The following is a 22,468-nucleotide window of genomic DNA, read 5'->3' on the forward strand; positions in this document are numbered from 1 at the left end:
TGTCTGAATGGTGCAAAATACTCTAGGGGGTAGTGACGAGACACTGAAGTTCATTCATGAGAAAGTGAGCAAGAGTAGGATAAGCAAGTAAGCATTTGGTTGGACGGTGTATACCATGTGTATCCTGTACATACAACTAATAAAACTTGAACTTGAAATGTCCATACAGATATTAGCTGTCATTTCTTTCAGAGGGTCAGGGACAGGGTAATGTCCTCCGCTAAAGATGCAATCATGCAAAGGCGAAGCCAGTAGCTAGATGATTAGACTATATCGCTCAGCTTGTATCAGTGTATCCCTGTTTGAGCTTAGGTCACATTAGGTGAAAACAGGTACACTCTTAGAAAAAAAGGTGCTGTCTATAACCTAAAAGGGTTATTTGGCTGTCCCCATAGGAGAACCCTTTGAAGAACCCTTTTTGGTTCCAGGTAGAACCCTTTCCACAGAGGAAAGGGTTCTACCTGGAACCAAAAAGGGTTCCACATGGAACCAAAAAGGGTTATCCTATAGGGACAGCCAAGGAACCCTTTTGGAACCCTAAGGCTGCGTTTACACAGGTAGCCCAATTCTGGTATTTTTTTCCACTATTAGGTATTTTGACCAATTACATCATATCTTTTTCAGAGCTGATCTGATTGGTCAAAAGTCAAATGAGTGAAGAAAAGCTCAGAATTGGTCTGCCTGTGTAAACGCAGCCTTAATATACTGTGATTTCACTCAGAGGGGCTCCTTTACAATCAAGCTGATTTGGTCTCTTAAGTCTCAGTTCCCCTCTTACTAATCTGAGCATGACAGCTCCTTGTGTTTTACTGATACCAACCAGGAGGACTGGAATCACAGTCATCTACAACAGCCTTGGTCATTGATGATGATTTATTTGAAGTTTAAAGACCAGGGCTTGATTGACCCAACATCTTCACCCATTTAGACCTATGGATGGTCATTGTTTGTTAGTCCAGTCAGTGACAGTCTTATTATTACGTAGTTAACTCTCCCCCTTACCTGCTGTCTGTCTGTCTTTCTGTCTGTCTATAGAGCCGTCTGACCAAGAACAGTGACGCATCCCTGAAGCCCACCTTCATCGTCAAGCCGGACGGGGGTTCCCAGGGGGATGGCATCTACCTCATCCGCGACCCCAGCGACCTCAGGGTTATAGCGGGGTCACAGACAAAGCAGTCTGTGGTCCAGGAGTACATCCACAAGCCCCTTCTTATCGACAAGCTGAAGTTCGACATCCGTCTCTACGTGCTGGTCAAGTCCCTGGAGCCGCTGGAGATCTATATCGCCAAAGAGGGGCTGGCGCGCTTCTGCACCGAGCCATACCAGGTAGGAACATAGATAAGGATGTTATAACATGTTCATAATACATATATGCTACATTCATAAGAAGCTTCTGTACCGAGCCATACCAGGTTGGAAGTTACATAGGGACTTTATAACATGTTCATAACCCATTCATAACATGTTCTGCAACAAGCAATACAAGGTAGGAACGGTAGGAACACTTTATCTGAAGAGTACCTACATAATGACTTCATAACACATTCATAACACATACATACAGCACTCATAAACACTACACAATATATTTTATCTTCCATTTTGGCATAAAGCATACTACTAGCATTTAAACATTGACTTTCTTAACATGTTTCTATGTTTAAATATAGAATTCTTGTCACGATCGTCGTATGAAGTAGACCAATGCGCAGCGTTAGTTGCAAACATATTTTATTTATATAATGAATGCACGAACAAAACAACAAAACGAAAACGTGACGTCCTCGGTCTAACACAACCGACACGGAAACAAACCAAACGGAACAAGATCCCACAAACACAAAGGGAAAACAGACAGTTTAAATATGGCTCCCAATCAGAGACAACCCGCAACAGCTGACACTCGTTGCCTCTGATTGGGAGCCACTCTGGCCAACATAGAAATACAATAACTAGACACTCAAACTCAGCACACAAACACAATGAATCTACACACCCTGGCTCAACATATAGAGTCCCCAGAGCCAGGGTGTGACAGTACCCCCCCCCCCAAAGGCGCGGACTGCGACCGCGCCTCACCAAAAACAAACCAGGGGAGGGCTGGGTGGGCATTCCTCCTCGGAGGCGGTTCCGGCTCCGGGCTTGACCACCACCCTTCAATAATCCCCCCGTAGCGCCCCTGGTCCGGTCTGGCCCCGCTGGCTGGAGCTGGACTGGACATCGAAGGAGCGGATTGCTTAAGCTCCGTTGTGGAGCAGCTGACCGGTACCTGACCAGGCACCGGTGACCCAGGCACGGGTTGTGCCGGACTGACGACGCCCACCCCTGGCTTGGTGCGTGGATCAGGAACGGGCCGGACCGGGCTGACGATGCGCACCCTTAGCTTGGTGCGTGGAACAGCTACGGGCCTGACCGGGCTGACGATGCGCACCCCTGGCTTGGTGCGTGGAGCAGCAACGGGCCGGACCGGGCTGACGATGCGCACCCCTGGCTTGGTGCGTGGAGCCGGAACGGGCCTTACCGGGCTGACGACTCGCACCCCTGGCTTGGTGCGTGGAGCAGCAACGGGTCGGACCGGGCTGACGATGCGCACCCCTGGCTTGGTGCGTGGAGCCGGAACGGGCCTTACCGGGCTGACGACTCGCACCCCTGGCTTGGTGCGTGGAGCAGCAACGGGCCTTACCAGGCTGACGTCTCGCACCCCTGGCTTAGTGCGAGTAGCAGGAACAGGCCGGGCCGGGCTGGCGACGCGCACCGTAGGCTTGGTGCGAGTGGCAGGAACAGGCCGGGCCGGGCTGGCGACGCGCACCGTAGGCTCGGTGCGAGTGGCAGGAACAGGCCGGGCCGGGCTGGCGACGCGCACCGTAGGCTTGGTGCGAGTGGCAGGAACAGGCCGGGCCGGCGACGCGCACCGTAGGCTTGGTGCGAGTGGCAGGAACAGGCCGGACCGGGCTGGCGACGCGCACCGTACGCTTGGTGCGAGGGGCAGGAACAGGCCGGGCCGGGCTGGCGACGCGCACCGTAGGCTTGGTGCGAGTGGCAGGAACAGGCCGGGCCGGGCTGGCGACGCGCACCGTAGGCTTGGTGCGAGTAGCAGGAACAGGCCGGGCCGGACTGGCGACGCGCACCGTAGGCTTGGTTCGAGTGGCAGGAACAGGCCGGGCCAAGCTGGCGACGCGCAACGTAGGCTTGGTGCGAGTGGCAGGAACAGGCCGGGCCGGGCTGGCGACGCGCACCGTAGGCTTGGTGTGAGTGGCAGGAACAGGCCGGGCCGGGCTGGCGACGCGCACCGTAGGCTTGGTGCGAGTGGCAGGAACAGGCCGGGCCGGGCTGGCGACGCGCACCGTACGCTTGGTGCGAGGGGCAGGAACAGGCCGGGCCGGGCTGGCGACGCGCACCGTACACTTGGTGCGAGGGGCAGGAACAGGCCGGGCCGGGCTGGCGACGCGCACCGTACACTTGGTGCGAGAAGCAGGAACAGGCCGGGCCGGGCTGGCGACGCGCACCGTACACTTGGTGCGAGGGGCAGGAACAGGCCGGACCGTACTGGGAACACACACCACTGGCCTTAAACGGGGATCAGGAACGGGCCGGACCGGACTGGCAATACACCTCAGTACCTCTCGCCGCGCCTCTACATCTTCCTTCCCTCTTCTCACCAATGGCTCCCGTAACCTGGTGGCCTTCTGAATTCGCCCCTTGTCTGCCTCCGTCAGCCCCGTCGTCCATGCCCTGTGCCCCCCCCTAATTTTTTTTTGGGGTTGCCTCTCGTCCGTCCGACGACGACACTGATTACGCCGTTGCTCCTCTCTCCGTCGCGCCTCTACCGTCTCACTCCATGGCCGGCGATCCATCCCGGCCTGGATTTCCTCCCAGGTCCAGGACCCCTGCCCGTCCAAGATCTGCTCCCACGTCCAGGCTGCCTGCTCCTGGACACGCTGCTTGGTCCTGGTATGGTGGGATCTTCTGTCACGATCGTCGTATGAAGTAGACCAATGCGCAGCGTTAGTTGCAAACATATTTTATTTATATAATGAATGCACGAACAAAACAACAAAACGAAAACGTGACGTCCTCGGTCTAACACAACCGACACGGAAACAAACCAAACGGAACAAGATCCCACAAACACAAAGGGAAAACAGACCGTTTAAATATGGCTCCCAATCAGAGACAACCCGCAACAGCTGACACTCGTTGCCTCTGATTGGGAGCCACTCTGGCCAACATAGAAATACAATAACTAGACACTCAAACTCAGCACACAAACACAATGAATCTACACACCCTGGCTCAACATATAGAGTCCCCAGAGCCAGGGTGTGACAATTCTAACATCTCTGTTCTCCCATGTCCCTGGCACCCCACCAGGAACCCAGTCAGAAGAACCTGAGCCATGTCTTCATGCACCTGACCAACTACTCCCTCAATGTCCAGAGCGGGAACTTCATCCACTCTGACAGCCTTTCGTCAGGCAGCAAGCGCACCTTCTCCAGCGTGCTCTACCGCCTGGCCTCTAAAGGAGTGGACATCAGGAAGGTGTGGTCAGACATCATCTCTCTGGTCATCAAGACAATCTTCGCTCTGGTCCCTGAGCTCAAGGTCTACTACCTGGCCGACATACCGCCTGGCAAACCAGGGCCCACCTGTTTCCAGGTACAGAGAGATGAGGAGAGTGTGTGATTTCATTTAATGGAGCCTTAGGCTCACACAGATGTATGCTAGTCCACAGTAATATGGATAATATTACATGTGTACTTAGATTCTAGTCATATTTTGTGACTTAACGTTATAGAAATGATGATATGACCATCTCTACTGTGTGTGTCAGATTTTGGGCTTTGACATCCTGCTGATGAAGAACCTGAAGCCAGTATTACTGGAGGTCAACGCCAACCCAAGTATGAGAATAGAGCATGAACAAAAGGTGAGTGGGACGTTCATCATCATCATCAACAACATCATCATCATCACCACCATGCTCTTAAGTGCTAATGCCACATGTTGTGTTTGCGTGTCTGTGTGTGTGTGTGTGTGTGTGTCTTTGTGTGACTGTCTGTGTGTGTTCCAGGTGTCCCCCGGGGTGTTTGAGTACGTCCCCAGCCCAGTAGATGAGGAGGTGAAGGTGGGGGTCATTAGAGACACATTACGTCTCATGGACCCTGCTCAGGGGAAATCACCAACGTGAGTCTTAACACACACACACACACACAGACATTAAGCTATGGTTAGGGTTGTGGTTGAGGCTATGGTTATGGTTAAACCGAGATGTGGACATGAAGTTAGGGTTATGGCTAGGTTTAGAGTTGAACCAGGATGTGGACATGAAGTTAGGGTTAGGGCTAGGGTTAGAGTTGAACCAGGATGTGGACATGAAGTTAGGGTTATGGCTAGGTTTAGAGTTGAACCAGGATGTGGACATGAAGTTAGGGTTAGGGCTAGGGTTAGAGTTGAACCAGGATGTGGACATGAAGTTAGGGTTAGGGCTAAGGTTAGGGTTAAACCAGGATGTGGACATGAAGTTAGGGTTAGGGCTAGGGTTAGAGTTGAACCAGGATGTGGACATGAAGTTAGGGTTAGGGCTAGGTTAGGGTTGAACCAGGATGTGGACATGAAGTTAGGGTTAGGGCTAGGGTTAGAGTTGAACCAGGATGTGGACATGAAGTTAGGGTTAGGGCTAGGGTTAGAGTTGAACCAGGATGTGGACATGAAGTTAGGGTTAGGGCTAGGGTTAGGGTTAAACCAGGATGTGGACATGAAGTTAGGGTTAGGGTTGAACTGGGATGTGAACATGAAGCTGCCTAATAACCCCCAGGACCATAGAAGGAGTCAGCGAACAGTCATCTCAGTCCATCTCTCTTTCTCTCCCTCCCTCTCTCCCTCCATCTTGGCAGGGTTCGTCCTGTGTGTGGTGATGGTGGTATTAGCCAGCCGTTGTGTCTGGGCTCTGTGCTGGGCCTGGGGATTGCTGATATGGGAAAGCCTGTCCGTCTCTCCCTCTGATCTCTCTGGTCTCTTTGGCCAGCCATCTTTAGAAAACACCCCAGTTAACAGCTTGCCATAAGTCTGTTAAAGGGAAACATTAAATTCCAGCCCAGCGGTGATGGAATTTCACACAAGACTGTGCCATGTGTGTGTGTGTGTGTGTGTGTGTGTGTGTATGGCGGGCAGCACTACGCTCTACGGCCAATGGGGTGGCCACCACTAACCTCCCCTTACCGTTATACCATTGAGACCCAAACTAAACGCTATATTCTCTCTCCCTCTATATCTGTCAGTCTCTCTGTCTTTCTCTGCTTTCTCTGTCCTTTCCATCACTCTCATCCCCTCATTTTCCTTTTGATCTCTCTCTCTCTCACCCCCCCCCCCCCCCCCCCCCCCCCTCTGTCTGTAAGATGATCTTCATATCTCCTATGATCAGTCCCTGAAATGAATAACTGCTGGAGGATAATGCCCTCTCACCTATTACCATATTCATGGCCAGGACCACATTGATATAGACCTGTATAATATCTATATTCCTATATCATTTTCACTCTATATCTCTCTCTCTGTGAGTGATGCGTACATCACAACTGAATATGGATGATTTTTATATTTGTGTGAGAGAGTCCTACTGGCAGTGAAGTGGCATGTTACCGTAACTGAAAATGAACAAAATAATGGGACTATTTTGTACTTTCCTGTCTATGCCACTCAACCATTTGAGGGATTTCCAGAGCCTTTTCCCCTACTGTGTGTCATTGGTTCCCCGGTAAGGCTGAACTAAGTGTCAGAGCTACTGCCATAGAGATTGTAGCCTACAGATGTAGGATCTTAATTTGATCTCTCCTTTGTTGCTGAGAATGTTCCTGCAGAGCAGGAAATGCAAACTTGTAGTGTATTTGAGTTTTAAAACGTTTTCTAAAGTTTGTCATTTCCACTTTGAAATTTCAGACTTGATTTGCCATAACGAATAATGTATCAACCCCTACAAAAATGTCCATTAATTATAATCCACATAATAATGATAATTTCCTGTTGCTGCAGGATTCTTTTCCTGCTGAAGCAAACTTGCTCAAATTAAGATCCTACGTCTGTATATGAGCTCATGGGTTACTGCTACAGGGACAGCTGTGGATTCAGCTGTGTTGTGTCCTTTTAGAGGCTTGATTTAGTTGGCAAGACGTTGGCATTGGCATTCCCCTGTCATCACGTTTGCCTTTATTAGCCCACCTGTTTGATTTCTTCAGATTCACTGATGGATAGGCTAGATCAAATTACATGTGTATTGAGTTGTTTTTAAAGTCCAAAAAGTATCAGTAGTCTGCAGTGTATCAGTCTGCAGTGTATCAGTCTGCAGTGTATCAGTCTGCAGTGTATCAGTCTGCAGTGTATCAGTCTGCAGTGTATCAGTAGTAGAAAGTGACACAACAACTGATTGTTTTGAACACACACTCCCCCTGCTAACCATCAGCCAGGAACTAAAAGTTGAGTGTTTCTTTGTGTCAGCCGGCCAGGCAGAGAATTGCGTGAAGATGTTTGTCAGCTGTGCCGACAGAGTGTGACTGAGTCCGATGATTGCCTGTAGGGGAAAATTATAACTAATTATCCTCAGCTAGCTAGCGCTAATGCTTATTAATTTAGCCATTAGATTGGATGTTGCTAAAAAACACAATCAGTGCAGTGCCGAGTGATACAGCAACAAAATGAGAATACATTAATCATGTCTTCTTCTTTATGAGTTACTGTGTGTATGTCGTGTGTGTGTGTGTGTGTGTGTGTGTGTGCTGAGCTGTGTTGATCAACTCTATGCCTGTTGAACAAAAACCCATCATTAAGAAACAACGGTTATGGCAACAGCCAGCAGCTATGACAACAGCCAGCCCAAAACGCTCTGATAATGGATTCATCTAATAAACGCTAAACTAGCCTCGCTGACAATCTCTCTCCCTCTACCTCCCCCTCCTCACCCCTCCTTCCCTGTCCATATCCTCCACAGTAGCCAAACACGTCTGATTTCCAGTAATGATCTGCAAAATTAAAAGAAATTAAGCATAAAAATGGATGGGAGACGTTTTGATTCTGGAATCACAGAGGGAACAAATAAACAAACTAATGTAACACGAGAGGTCACATCCGTGTGTCAAACTGAAGGTGGTTCTGGGGCCAGAGATTTGGGAAAGAGGGAGAGATGGAGTGGGTGACAGGATAGTGGACAGATGGAGGGTGGGAATGAGGTTGTTCCACTACGTTTGGGGAACTAAGACATTCTTCACTCATTGATTAGCTTCTGCTAAGCTCTGGGAGGTCTTATTGGTCACCCCTGCCAATGGACAGACATCTCTGTCTCTCAACTTCTTGTGCACTCTTTCTCTCGCCTCCACTCTTTTATCACCCTGTTATTATCCTGTTGTCACCCTGTTATCACCCTGTTATGATCCTGTTATCACTATGTTATTATCACCCAGTTACCATCATCCTGTTATCACTGTGTTATCACCATGTTATCATCAACCTGTTGTCATCAACATGTTATCATCAAGTCACCATCACCCTGTTATCATCCTGTTATCATCCTGTTAACACCCTGTTATCACCACCCTGTTATCATCCTGTTATCATGGTGTTATCACCCTGTTACCACCCTGTTATCACCCTGTTACCATCCTGTTATAACCCTGTTATCATCATGTTATCCCCCTGTTATCATCATGTTATCACCCTGTTATCATCATGTTATCTCCCTGTTGCCACTCTGTTATCACCTGGTTACCACCCTGTTATCATCCTGTTATCATCCTGTTATTACCCTGTTATCATCCGGCTATCATCCTGTTATCATCCTGTTACCACTGTTGATAATCACAAGTTTACTGGAGAACTGAGACCAAGTAGAGACTTTGGACAGGGTGGATATGGTATAATAAAAGCAGTTTATTCAGAGGTAAAGATATCTGGAATCGCGTGCACGGACTCGTTCGTCAAACTCTTAGGGAGCTATCTGAAGAGAGCCCCGAAACATTGTGTGCAGACATTTTATGCAATAAATGAAGTAGGTTGAATCTAGTAGTTCTGATCTTCTGATTGGTCCTGATGAGTTGGGCGAGGTCCCCTCCAGGCTAGTGTCACTGTTGCATTGGCTCTGAGTCGGGTTCTCTGTCTTCAAATGTTCAGCCTAAGAGAGGGGATTTTTGTGTGTGTGTGTGTGTGTGTGTGTGTGTGTGTTTAACAGTGATGATGTGTGTGTGTGTGTGTGTGTGTGTGTTTAACAGTGATGATGTGTGTGTGTGTGTGTGTGTGTGTGTGTGTGTGTGTGTTATCAGTGATGATGTGTGTGTGTGTGTGTGTGTGTGTGTGTGTGTGTGTGTGTGTGTGTGTGTGTGTGTGTCCTCAGAGCAAGAACTCGTGAGTTGGAAGAACTGAGAGGCCTATGGCGTGGGTGTTGTCCTTGGCCACCTGCTGACAAGGCTGACAAGATAGGACCCTTTTGTCCATTGTTATTGGATAGGAACAGAACTTATAACCAGCTCCTGACCTAAATAGATCTTAGCACAACATTTTACTCAACATATCATATTCCATATTCACTATAACAAATATATTTACTACGACACCACCCTGTTACCACCCTGTTATCACCGCCCACATATAATCATCCAGGGTCAATCTACTCTCCAGTTTGTAGAAATAAAGTCAGAATAATTAAATTATAACAATATTTAGCTTCTATGTGGTAAATGGCACGTGTGTATATAGATTGTGTATAGGCTTGTCTCCCACAATAATCAGACTGGGTTCAAATGCCTTCTGTTTCATTTTTCTGTATTTTTCTAAGTGTGTATGTTATGTATGTATGTATGTATGTATGTATGTATGTATGTATGTATGTGTATATATACAGTGTGTATGTATGTATGTACAGTCGTGGTCAAAAGTTTTGAGAATGACACAAATACTAATTTTCACAAAGTCTGCTGCCTCAGTTTTGATGATGGCAATTTGCATATACTCCAGAATGTCATGAAGAGTGATCAGATTAATTGAAATGAATTGCAAAGTCCCTCTTTGCCATGAAAATGAACTTAATCCCCAAAAAACATTTCCACTGCATTTCAGCCCTGCCACAAAAGGACCAGCTGACATCATGTCAGTGATTCTCTCGTTAACACAGGTGAGAGTGTTGACGAGGACAAGGCTGGAGATCACTCTGTCATGCTGATTGAGTTAGAATAACAGACTGGAAGCTTTAAAAGGAGGGTGGTGCTTGAAATCATTGTTCTTCATCAAGAACTTCAAGGAGAGAGGTTAAATTGTTGTGAAGAAGGCGTCAGTGCGCCCAAGAAAGTCCAGCAAGCGCCAGGACCGTCTCCTAAAGTTGATTCAGCTGTGGGATCGGGGCACCACCAGTGCAGAGCTTGCTCAGGAATGGCAGCAGGCAGGTGTGAGTGCATCTGCACGCACAGTGAGGCGAAGAGTTTTGAAGGATGGCCTGGTGTCAAGAAGGGCAGCAAAGAAGCCACTTCTCTCCAGGAAATACATCAGGGACAGACTGATGTTCTGCAAAAGGTACAGGGATTGGACTGTTGTGGACTGGGGTAAAGTCATTTTCTCTGATGAATCCCCTTTCCGATTGTTTGGGGCATCCGGAAAACACCTTGTCCGGAGAAGACAAGGTAAGCGCTACCATCAGTCCTGTGTCATGCCAACAGTAAAACATCCTGAGACGATTCATGTGTGGGGTTGCTTCTCAGCCAAGGGAGTGGGCTCACTCACAATTTTGCCTAAGAACACAACCATGAATAAAGAATGCTACCAACACATCCTCCAAGAGCAACTTCTCCCAACCATCCAAGAACAGTTTGGTGACGACCAATGCCTTTTCCAGCATGATGGAGCACCTTGCCATAAGGCAAAAGTGATAACTAAGTGGCTCGGGGAACAAAACATTGACATTTTGGGTCCATGGCCAGGAAACTCCCCAGACCTTAATCCCATTGAGAACTTGTGGTCGATCCTCAAGAGGCAGGTGGACAAACAAAAACCCACAAATTCTGACAAACTCCAAGCATTGATTATACAAGAATGGGCTGCCATCAGTCAGGATGTGGTCCAGAAATTAATTGACAGCATGCCAGGGCGGATTGCAGAGGTCTTGAAAAAGAAGGGTCAACACTGCAAATATTGACTCTTTGCATAAACTTAATATAATTGTCAATAAAAGCCTTTGACACTTATGGAATGCTTGTAATTATACTTCAGTATACCATAGTAACATCTGACTAAAATATCTCATAACACTGAAGCAGCGAACTTTGTGAAGACCAATACTTGTGTCATTCTTAAAACTTTTGACCACGACTGTACAGTACCAGTCAAAGTTTGGACACACCTACTCAGTCAAGGGTTGTTCTTTATTTTTTACTATCTTCTACATTGTAGAATAATAGTGAAGACATCAAAACTATGAAATAACACATATGGAATCATGTAGTAACCAAAAAAGTGTTAAACAAATCAAAACATATTTTAGATTTTAGATTCTTCAAAGTAACCACCCTTTGCCTTGATGACAGCCTTGATGACAGCTTTGCACACTCTTGGCAGTCTCTCAACCAGCTTCATGAGGAATGCTTTTCCAACAGTCTTGAATTAGTTCCCACATATGCTGGGCGCTTGTTGGCTGCTTTTCCTTCACTCTGCGGTCCAACGAGGTTGGTGATTGTGGAGGCCAGGTCATCTGATGCAGCACTCTATCACTCTCCTTGGTCAAATAGCCCTTACACAGTCTGGAGGTGTGTTTTGGGTCATTGTCCTGTTGAAAAACAATTGAGAGTCCAACTAAGCGCAAACCAGATGGGATGGCATATCGCTGCAGAATGCTGTGGTAGCCATGCTGGTTAAGTGTGCCTTGAATTCTAAATAAATTACAGACAGTGTCACCAGTAAAGCACCCCCACACCATCACACCTCCTCCTCCATGCTTCACGGTGGGAACCACACATGCGGAGATCATCCGTTTGCCTACTCTGCGTTTCACAAAGACACAGCAGTTGGAACCAAAAATCTCAAATATGGACTCGTCAGACCAAAGGACAGATTTCTACTGGTCTAATGTCCATTGGTTGTGGTTTTTGGCCCAAGCAAGTCTCTTCTTCTTATTGGTGTCCTTTAGTAGTGGTTTCTTTGCAGCAATTCAACCATGAAGGCCTGATTCACTCAGTCTCCTCTGAACAGTTGATGTTGAGATGTGTCTGTTACTTGAACTCTGTGAAGTTAGGCTGCAATTTCTGAGGCTGGTAACTATAATGAACTTATCCTCTGCAGCAGAGGTAACTCTGGGTCTTCCTTTCCTGTGGCGGTCCTCATGAGAGCTAGTTTCATCATAGTGCTTGATGGTTTTTGCGACTGCACTTGAAGAAACTTTCAAAGTTATAGAAATGTTTATGGATTGACTGACCTTCATGTCTTAAAGTAATGATGGACTGTCATTTCTCTTTGCTTATTTGAGCTGTTCTTGACATAATATGGACTTGGTCTTTTACCAAATAGGGCTATCTTCTGTATACCACCCCTACCTTGTCACAACACAACTGATTGGCTCAAACGCATTAAGAAGGAAAGAAATTCCACAAATTAACTTTTAACAAGGCACACCTGTTAATTGAAATGCATTCCAGGTGACTACTTCATGAAGCTGGTTGAGAGAATGCCAAGAGTGTGCAAAGCTGTCATCAAGGCAAAGGGTGGCTACTTTGAAGAATCTCAAATATAAAATATATTTTGATTTGTTTAACACTTTTTTGGTTACTACACGATTCAATATGTGTTATTTCATAGTTTTGATGTCTTCACTATTATTCTACAATGTAGAAAATTGTAAAAATACAGAAAAACCCTTGAATGAGTAGGTGTGGCCAAACTTTTGACTAAGTGTATACATATGTATATGCATGTATGCATGTATATTCCCACGGGGGGGCCAGTATTAAAAAAAAATGTATTCACTAACTGTAAGTCGCTCTGGATAAGAGCGTCTGCTAAATGACTAAAATGTAAAATGTAAAAATGTATATTCTTTACTGCTCTAGGGATTTAATTATTGTTTGGATAACCTTATTTACTAATATGTATAGATTTGAAAAAATAAGAACATAAAATAAGAAAAAGATTCACTCTATGAGATGCGCACTGCAGAGAACACCGGAAGAATAATGATCATTGAATTATCACAGTGAATGATTGTAATGTTTGTTTATGTGTCAATTAATCCCATAAGGGATGGGTTGCCAACTGGCGATTTGACATGAAAAAAAATAATCATTAATTCATTCATTTGTCAGACAACACTTTTTCTTTTGGCAAGGAATATCTTTTAATTTCTCTCAAAGATGACCCACATGTAAATGCTAATCTCACAGCTCCAAGGTGGAGATCACAAGTGCATGTTGAGAGAGATGGATAGGAGATGGAATAGATCACTACTCAAAAAGCCATTATTTGGTATTTATTCAGTGCGGTTCTGCCCGTGTCAGATTGAGTTGTTTTGTAGAGCCTCTAGAAAATAAAGCCCAAATGACCCTGTTCGTGCAGCAGTGGGCTGTTGAGTGGGATGTCGAGTGGATAAATGATTTGTGTATGAGAGAGGTTGTAGAGGGCGATTCATTCATGTTGCTTTCTGCAGCATTTGTAAGCTCATAGGGACAGAATATGTTTTTCTCTCCTGTCTCTGCCTTACTCTACCTTCTGTCAATCATCAAAGTATGGAACGTGTAAAGTTGAAATAGAAAGGTATTCCTAGAGAACTGTCTTGAAACAGAAAGGGTTCAAACTGAGTCTGATATTAAAACATGACAGTTAATCTGAGTTAGTCTCTCTCTCTCTCTCTCTCTCTCTCTCTCTCTCTCTCTCTCTCTCTCTCTCTCTCTCTCTCTCTCTCTCTCTCTCTCTCTCTCTCTATCCCTCTGTCTCTCCCCTCTCCCTCCTTCTCCCAATCTCTCCCCTCTTTTTCTCAGTCATAAATGTCAAGTGATATCTGTTCTCCCGAGCAGCAGCAGGCCACTCAGAGCTAAACACTAATCGTTCTCCAATCTGCCACTACAGCTCTGCTCAACACTACTGAATCCCCTCCACAGACAGTGCTATATGAGTGGTAATGAATGGCTCAGATAGGGTAGTCCACAGAGCACGAGGGAGGTGTGTGTGTGTGCGTCCTGTCTTCTTCCAGCATGTGTGAATGCATTAACCTTCTCTTAGGTCTTTACCAGGGCAGCCCAAAACTCCTAATTACCTAGCAGAGCTAGCACTGAACAACCTACCTTTCTGTCTTTCTGAACTTCCTTCTTTCAAAGTTCTAACACAGCTTGTAGAAGTGTGAGTTCTGTTCTACTACTCTGATAGAATACAGGTGGGTGATTGTTCCACTTCATTTGAAGGAGGAGAACAGCAATTTGTTATTTTTGTTTTTAACAATTGGACAATTGGTTTTTTATACTATACTGCTACTGATTTGTAGAATTCAATATCCTGTCGAGATGAAGGTGAGGTAATATGCAGGGAGAGAGGAGAGAAAGGGAGAGAGAGGAGAGAGGGTTGGAGATTGCTTTGTCAGCTCAAATGGCACCTCTCAGAGAAAAGTGTTTTGTTTGCAGAAAGTCGTGCTCTACTCTGCTCTGCTCTGTTTTCAATTGTGTTTGTGACTGGTATTCCAGATTGGCTTTGAGTTTATGTTTACAAGCGTACCTCAGCACATTCAGCCGTTATATAGGAGAGAAATAAAGAGACAGCCTACAACAAGTTAAACCACAGTGCTGAGAGTGCTACCTCATTTGTTCTCTGTGTGTGTGTGTGCCTGTCTCTGTATGTGGTGTGTGTGTGTGTGCGTCTGTGTGGGTGCTTGCATGTATGCGTCTGTGTGTGTGTGTCTGTGTGTGTGCTGCGGGCCTTGCGTGCATTATCATAATTGACGCCACACTGGGTTAATGGTGCTAGACAGCTCTGAGACCCCTACACTCTGTCTGCTCTCTCTCTGCTCTCTCTGCACTCTCTCTGCTCTCTCTCTGCACTCTCTCTGCTCTCTCTCTGCACTCTGTCTGCTCTCTCTCTCTGCTCTCTCTGCACTCTCTCTGCTCTCTCTGCACTCTCTCTGCTCTCTCTCTGCACTCTCTCTGCTCTCTCTCTGCACTCTCTCTGCTCTCTCTCTGCACTCTGTCTGCTCTCTCTCTGCACTCTCTCTGCTCTCTCTCTGCACTCTGTCTGCTCTCTCTCTCTGCTCTCTCTGCACTCTCTACACTCTCTCTGCACTCTCTCTGCTCTCTCTCTGCACTCTCTCTGCTCTCTCTCTGCACTCTCTCTGCTCTCTCTCTGCACCCTCTGCTCTCTCTCTATGCACTCTCTCTGCTCTCTCTCTGCTCTCTCTGTTCAATTCAATTCAATTTAAGGGCTTTATTGGCATGGGAAATGTACAGTATGTTAACGTTGCCAAAGCAAGTGAAGTAGATAGTAAACAAAAGTGAAATAAACAATAAATATTAACAGTAAACATTACACTCAGAAGTTCCAAAATAATGAAGACATTTCACATGTCATATTATGTATAGATACAGTGTTGTAACAATGTGCAAATAGTTAAAGTACAAATTGGAAAATAAATATTGGTTGTATGTACATAACATAAATATGGGTTGTATAACATAAATATGGGTTGTATTTACAATGATGTTTGTTCTTCACTGGTTGCCCTTTTCTTGTGGCAACAGGTCACAAAACTTGCTGCTGTGATGGCACACTGTGGTATTTCACCCAGTAGATAAGGGAGTTTAATAAAATTGGGTTTGTTTTCGATTTCTTTGTGGATCTGTGTAATCTGAGGGAAATATGTGTCTCTAATATGGGTGTACATTTGGCAGGATGTTAGGAAGTGCAGCTCAGTTTCCACCTCATTTTGTGGGCAGTGTGCACATAGCCTGTCTTCTCTTGAGAGCCAGGTCTGCCTACGGCGGCCTTTCTCAATAGCAAGGCTATGCTCACTGAGTCTGTACATAGGTGATGTAGGTGATGGCTTTGTTATGGAAGGTTTGGGAATCTCTTTCTTTTAAGTGGTTATAGAATTTAACGGCTCTTTTCTGGATATTGATAATGAGCGGATATCGGCCTAATTCTGCTCTGCATGCATTATTTGGTGTTTTTCGTTGTACACGGAGGATGTTTTTGCAGAATTCTGCATGCAGAGTCTCAATTTGGTGTTTGTCCCATTTTGTGAATTCTTGGTTGGTGAGCGGACCCCAGACCTCACAACCATAAAGGGCAATGGGTTCTATAACTGATTCAAGTATTTTTAGCCAGATCCTAATTGGTGTGTCAAATTTTATGTTCCTTTTGATGGCATAGAAGGCCCTTCTTGCCTTGTCTCTCAGATCGTTCACAGCTTTGTGGAAGTTACCTGTGGCGCTGATGTTTAGGCCGAGGTATAGTTTTTTGTGTGCTCTAGGGCGCTGTCTAGATGGAATTTGTATTTGTGGTCCTGGCAACTGGACCTTTTTTGGAACACCATTATTTTTGTCTTACTGAGATTTACTGTCAGGGCCCAGGTCTGACAGAATCTGTGCAGAAGATCTAGGTGCTGCTGTAGGCCCTCCTTGGTTGGTGACAGAAGCACCAGATCATCAGCAAACAGTAGACATTTGACTTCAGATTCTAGTAGGGTGAGGCCGGGTGCTGCAGACTGTTCTAGTGCCCTCGCCAATTCGTTGATATATATGTTGAAGAGGGTGGGGCTTAAACTGCATCCCTGTCTCACCCCATTGCATCCCTGTCTCACCCCTCATTGTACACAGAGGATATTTTGGCAGAATTCTGCATGCAGAGTTTCAATTTGGTGTTTGTCCCATTTTGTGAATTCTTGGTTGGTGAGCGGACCCCAGACCTCACAACCATAAAGGGCAATGGGTTCTATAACTGATTCAAGTATTTTTAGCCAGATCCTAATTGGTATGTTGAATTGTATGTTCAATTTATAACATTTTTGACATGCGATTTTCTGGATTTTGTTGTTGTTATTCTGTCTCTCACTGTTCAAATAAATGTACCATTAAAATTATATGTCTTTGTCAGTGGGCAAACGTACAAAATCAGCAGGGGATCAAATAATTCTTTCCCTCACTGTATCCTTACCTTCCTCTTTCCTCTTCCTCCTCCTCCACTCCCTTCTCTTCCTCCTCCTCCCTCATCTACCACCTCCTCCTCCTCCTCCTCCACGCTCTGTTCACTCATAGAGCACCTCCTGTCAACACACAATTCCTCCTTAATAACCTCTCTCTCCCTTCCTCTCTCTCTCTCCCCCCCAGGTCCCACCCAGAGCAGCAGCAGGAGGAGATGTTGATGGAGGGGGGGTCACCAGAGAGGAGGGCTGGGGAGGAAGGGGGTGTCCTGCCCTCTCTGTTTCTGAAGCAGGTGTTCCCTAAGTACACCAAACAGTTCAGCTACCTGCGGACTGTGGAGCGCATTGCTGCCCTCTTCTTGCGGTTCCTGGGGGTCAAAGGTAACATGCGCCTAGGGCCCACCGGCTTCAGAACCTTCATCAGGTACTACTATACTACCAAGTACTTAAGTAAAAAGGGCTTTATAAATACATGTGATTGATTGATTGATTAATTACTTGATTAATGATTGATTGGTTGATTGTAGGAACTGTAAGCTGAGCAACAGTAACCTCTCCATGGCCTCTGTGGATATCCTCTACATTGACATAACAAGGCGCTGGTCCAACATGCTGCCTGACTCCAGGGAAGCAGGTAACCCTCCAGCCAATTAGAACCAGTGTCACGTTCGTTGTATAAATGGTCGGACCAAGGTGCAGCGTGGTATGCGTACATGTTTTCATTATTTAAATAAACACTTGACAAAATAACAAAAGCAACGGAACGTGAAGTTCTAACAGAATCAGAAACAAGATCCCACAACTAAAGGTAGGCAAAATGGCTGCCTAAGTATGGCTGCCCCAATCAGAGACAACGATCGACAGCTGCCTCTGATTGGGAAACATACCCGGCCAACATAGAAATATAATAACTAGATTCTATCCAAATCACACCCTGACCTAACCAAACAGAGAATACAGGTGATCTCTAAGGTCAGGGCTTGACAACTAGGCAGAACTAGCTACGACCTTTAGAATTGAACTGTTCTCTGAATCCCCTCTCACATCATGAGCTCACAGCGCAGTGACAAAATTTGGAGAGTACCCTCTATGAATAGTTCACCTGCTTGGACCTGAAAATATGCAGAGTGGGAGGAGGGGAGGAAGGTTGGGGTGATGCGGTATGGCTGGATGGAGGGACTGTTTTTAGCGCGTGCAACGCAAGGAGTCGTGACCCGAGTATTTGGTTGTAGCCCAAAATGAGGGGGTGAGAATTTGGTCATTACTCCTACGGGGGCAATAGGAAAACAGTGCCAATCTCTCTCTGATGATTGCGTTGCATTGCGAGGGAGGGTGGTGTGTATGTGTGTGGGGGTTAGGGTATTTATTAATAATAACGTTTTGCGTTTTGGGAAGTGAGAAATGCTGATTCAGGGCTTAAACTGAATGCTAAAAGGCCGTTATCACCTCAGAGGAAAGTCTCTCTCTCCCTCCCTTTTCACCTTTCCCTCTCTTTACTTTGTGAAAATAACTATCTCTCTCCCTCACTTTAATCCTTGTTTTTCACTCCTAATGTTTTATTGAGAACCACTGCACAGTTTGATGAAACGTATGGTAAATAGCAGAGTAAAATCAGGAATAAATTATGTGTAAGTATATGAAAGAGATGTAGTCTACCTGGATGGTGTGTGTCTGGGTGTATGTTAGGACAGTCAGAGCTCCCATGTGTTTTGGTGAAGTTGGTTTTTTAATTAGTTTGACCTCATTTTGATGTGGATACCTAGAGAGTGGACTTATTCATAAGATGGCGCTGGAGAGGTCAACATTCACAAGGCCGCAGGGCCAGATGGATTACCAGGACGTGTACTCCGAGCATGTGCTGATCAACTGGCAAGTGTCTTCACTGATATTTTCAACATGTCCCTGACTGAGTCTGTAATAACAACATGTTTCAAGCAGACCACCATAGTCCCCCTGCCCAAGGACACTAAGATAACCTGCCTAAATGACTACCGACCCGTAGCACTGACGTCTGTAGCCATGAAGTGCTTTGAAAGGCTGGTCATGGCTCACATCAACACCATTATCCCAGAAACCCTAGACCCACTCCAATTTGCATACCGCCCCAACAGATCCACAGATGATGCAAACTCTATTGCACTCCACACCGCCCTTTCCCACTCTGTAGCTCAGCTGGTAGAGCACGGCGCTTGTAACGCCAAGGTAGTGGGTTCGATCCCCGGGACCACCCATACACAAAAATGTATGCACGCATGACTGTAAGTCGCTTTGGATAAAAGCGTCTGCTAAATGGCATATTATTATTATTATTATTATTATAACACCTACGTGAGAATGCTATTCATTGACTACAGCTCAGCGTTCAACACCATAGTGCCTTCAAAGCTCATCACTAAGCTAAGGATCTTGGGACTAAACACCTCCCTCTGCAACTGGATCCTGGACTTCCTGACGGGCCGCCCCCAGGTGGTAAGGGTAGGTAACAACACATCTGCCACGCTGATCCTCAACACGGGGGCCCCTCAGGGGTGTGTGCTCAGTCCCCTCCTGTACTCCCTGTTCACCCATGACTGCATGGCCAGGCACGACTCCAACACCGTCATAAAGATTGCCGACGACACAACAGTGGTAGGCCTGATCACCGACAACGATGAGACAGCCTATAGGGAGGAGGTCAGAGACCTGGCCGTGTGGTGCCAGGATAACAACCTCTCCCTCAACGTGACCAAGACAGGAGATGATTGTGGACTACAGGAAAAGAAAAGAGGACTGAGCACGCCCTCATTCTCATCGACGGGGCTGTAGTGGAACAGGTTGAGAGCTTCAAGTTCCTTGGTGTTCACATCACCAACAAACTATCATGGTCCAAACACACCAAGACAGTCGTGAAGAGGGCACGACAAAGACTATTCCCCCTCAGGAGACTGAAAAGATTTGGCATGGGTCCTCAGATCCTCAAAAAGATCTTCATCTGCATCATCGAGAGCATCCTGACTGGTTGCATCATCGCCTGGTATGGCAACTGCTCGGCCTCCGACCGCAAGTCACTACAGAGGGTAGTGCGTACGGCCCAGTACATCACTGGGGCTAAGCTTCCTGCCATCCAGGACCTCTATACCAGGCGGTGTCAGAGGAAGGCCCTCAAAATTGTCAAAGACTCCAGCCACCCTAGTCATAGACTGTTCTCTCTGCTACCGCACGGCAAGCGGTACCGGAGCGCCAAGTCTAGGTCCAAAAGGCTTCCCAACAGCTTCTACCCCCAAGCCATAAGACTCCTGAACAGCTAATCATGGCTACCCAGACTATTTGCACTGCCCCCCCACCCCCACCCCATCTTTTTACGCTGCTGCTACTCTGTTAATTATTTATGCAAAGTCACTTTAACTCTACCCACATGTACATATTACTTCAACTACCTCAACTAGCCGGTGCCCCCGCACATTGACTCTGCACCGGTACCCCCCTGTATATAGCCTCCCTACTGTTATTTTATTTTACTTCTGCTCTTTTTTTCTCAACACTTTTTTGTTGTTGTTGTTTTATTTTACTTTTTTATTAAAAAATAAATGCATTTTTGGTTAAGGGCTGTAAGTAAGCATTTCACGGTAATGTCTACACCTGTTGTATTCGGCGCATGTGGCAAATCAAATTTGATTTGATTTGATTTGAACAGAGTCTATGAGCTGAGTTGGTGAGCCAAGGGTTAGGTTTGTTTATTTAGCTCAAATGAAGCATTAGCTCTAAACTGTTGCTGTATTTTCAAGGTTTGTGTGGAGCTTTACCACTGCAGTAGATCTTATTTAGGAAGCACTAGTCAGATCTTTGTGAGAGTCAAGAGATCCACATCCAGCGGGATGGGCATGAGGGGGACAGCTGAGGGATTGAAGCAACTCCTACTGCCTGCATGCCGTCGCTCTCTCCAAACATGATGAAGACTTATAGAATGTAGAGAATATGCGAAATCTCTTTTACTTTTCAAAGCAGCTCAGCAGAAGTTTCTAGTAGCTCCTTCTTCAGGCTTGTATCCTTGGCAGTGTGTGTGTGTATGTTATTTACTGTTTTAGTGTGGTTTATTATTAGTTCAGCCGTATTGGAGAGTGACTCCGTCAAGGATCGGGGGAATCAGTGAGATACACGGCAATGAACAGACACTTGGAAAAGTGAATCATGAATTTCTATATGTCTATTAAGTGTATAGAAGTCTATTTGGATCTAACCTCTCTGTCTGTCTGTCTGTCTGTCTTTCTCTCTCTCTCTTTCTCTTTTCCCTTCTTTCATCCTCTCCACCACATCTCTTCTATCCTTCTCCTCCTGTCAGGCATGTGTCTCCAGGCGTTTGTGGAGGCCTTCTTCTACCTGGCCCAGCGCAGGTTCAAGTCTCTCCCCTTGAGGGAGCAGGTGGTGTCCCTGCTGGAGATGTGTGAGGGTCAGCTGGAGAACCATGGAGTAGGGGGTCCTGGAGGATCTCTTCCCGAGGACAGCACCTGCTCCAGCCGGCGCTCTGTGAGCTGCAGTAGGACCCAGCCAGGCAGGACTCACCACCCCCACCATACGTCCACCGCAGGCCAGGACCTGTCAGCCCCCCAGCTCTGCTCCCCGGCCGCCCTGCGCAGGGCCTCCTCCCAGGACTACCGGCTGCGTCAGAGACCACGACCCCCACACACACACAAGGCCAATGTAGAGAACTGACCTGACTCGGGGCTAAGGAGCTATACTCCCATATACACTCACCCTCCACACACACTCCTCACAAAGGAGCACACAGACTGTCTCCCTCTCCACTGGAAGTCCTCCAGGGGGTCCTGTCAAGAGCAGACAGACAGATTGTAGGAAGCTGACCTCAGAGGCTGACTTCCATGAGACCTGTTCTGGGCTTGATTACCTTTCCTTGTGAAGAGGAAGAGGAGGGAGAGGAAGATAGTGTACAAGGGGGTTGAGTAAGTGGGAGAACAAGGGAGGAAGGTATAGAGGGATAGAGGGAGTGTTTTCCCTCTGGGTGTGAGACATGTAGGAATGGAGTTTGTGTGTGTGAGTGTGAGTGTGTGTGTGTGTGTGTGTGTGTGTGTGTGTGTGTGTGTGTGTGTGTGTGTGTGTGTGTGTGTGTGTGTGTGTGTGTGTGTGTGTGTGTGTGTGTGTGTGTGTGTGTGTGTGTGTGTGTGTGTGTGTGTGTGTGTGTGTGTGTGAGTGTGTGTGAGTGTGTGTGAGTGTGTGTGAGTGTGTGTGTGTGTGTGTGTGTGTGTGTGTGTGTGTGTGTGTGAGTGTCACAACGGCAGGCCACTCAGGTCTAGCGGGGGAGATGGATGGTTGTAAGGCCCTGCTTGAGATGCACTT

The 22,468-nt window shown here is 46.6% G+C and overlaps 1 protein-coding gene across 1 annotated transcript in view; it reads left to right on the forward strand.

The window, feature by feature from the left end:
• Positions 1-22,244, forward strand: part of LOC311128123 (tubulin polyglutamylase TTLL11-like) — a 38,441-nt gene extending 16,197 nt beyond the window's left edge. The window contains exons 4-10 of the mRNA XM_084160099.1: positions 1,036-1,326; positions 4,372-4,656; positions 4,832-4,927; positions 5,072-5,184; positions 17,325-17,561; positions 17,665-17,771; positions 21,456-22,244. Of these exons, the coding sequence (XP_084016225.1) occupies positions 1,036-1,326; positions 4,372-4,656; positions 4,832-4,927; positions 5,072-5,184; positions 17,325-17,561; positions 17,665-17,771; positions 21,456-21,826 (1,500 nt within the window). The 3' untranslated portion in view covers positions 21,827-22,244. The remainder of the gene's footprint in view (positions 1-1,035; positions 1,327-4,371; positions 4,657-4,831; positions 4,928-5,071; positions 5,185-17,324; positions 17,562-17,664; positions 17,772-21,455) is intronic.
• Positions 22,245-22,468: the final 224 nt, after the last annotated feature.

This window comes from Coregonus lavaretus (assembly GCF_964263955.1).
Source record: "Coregonus lavaretus genome assembly, chromosome: 4".
Taxonomy (NCBI): Eukaryota; Metazoa; Chordata; class Actinopteri; order Salmoniformes; family Salmonidae; genus Coregonus; species Coregonus lavaretus.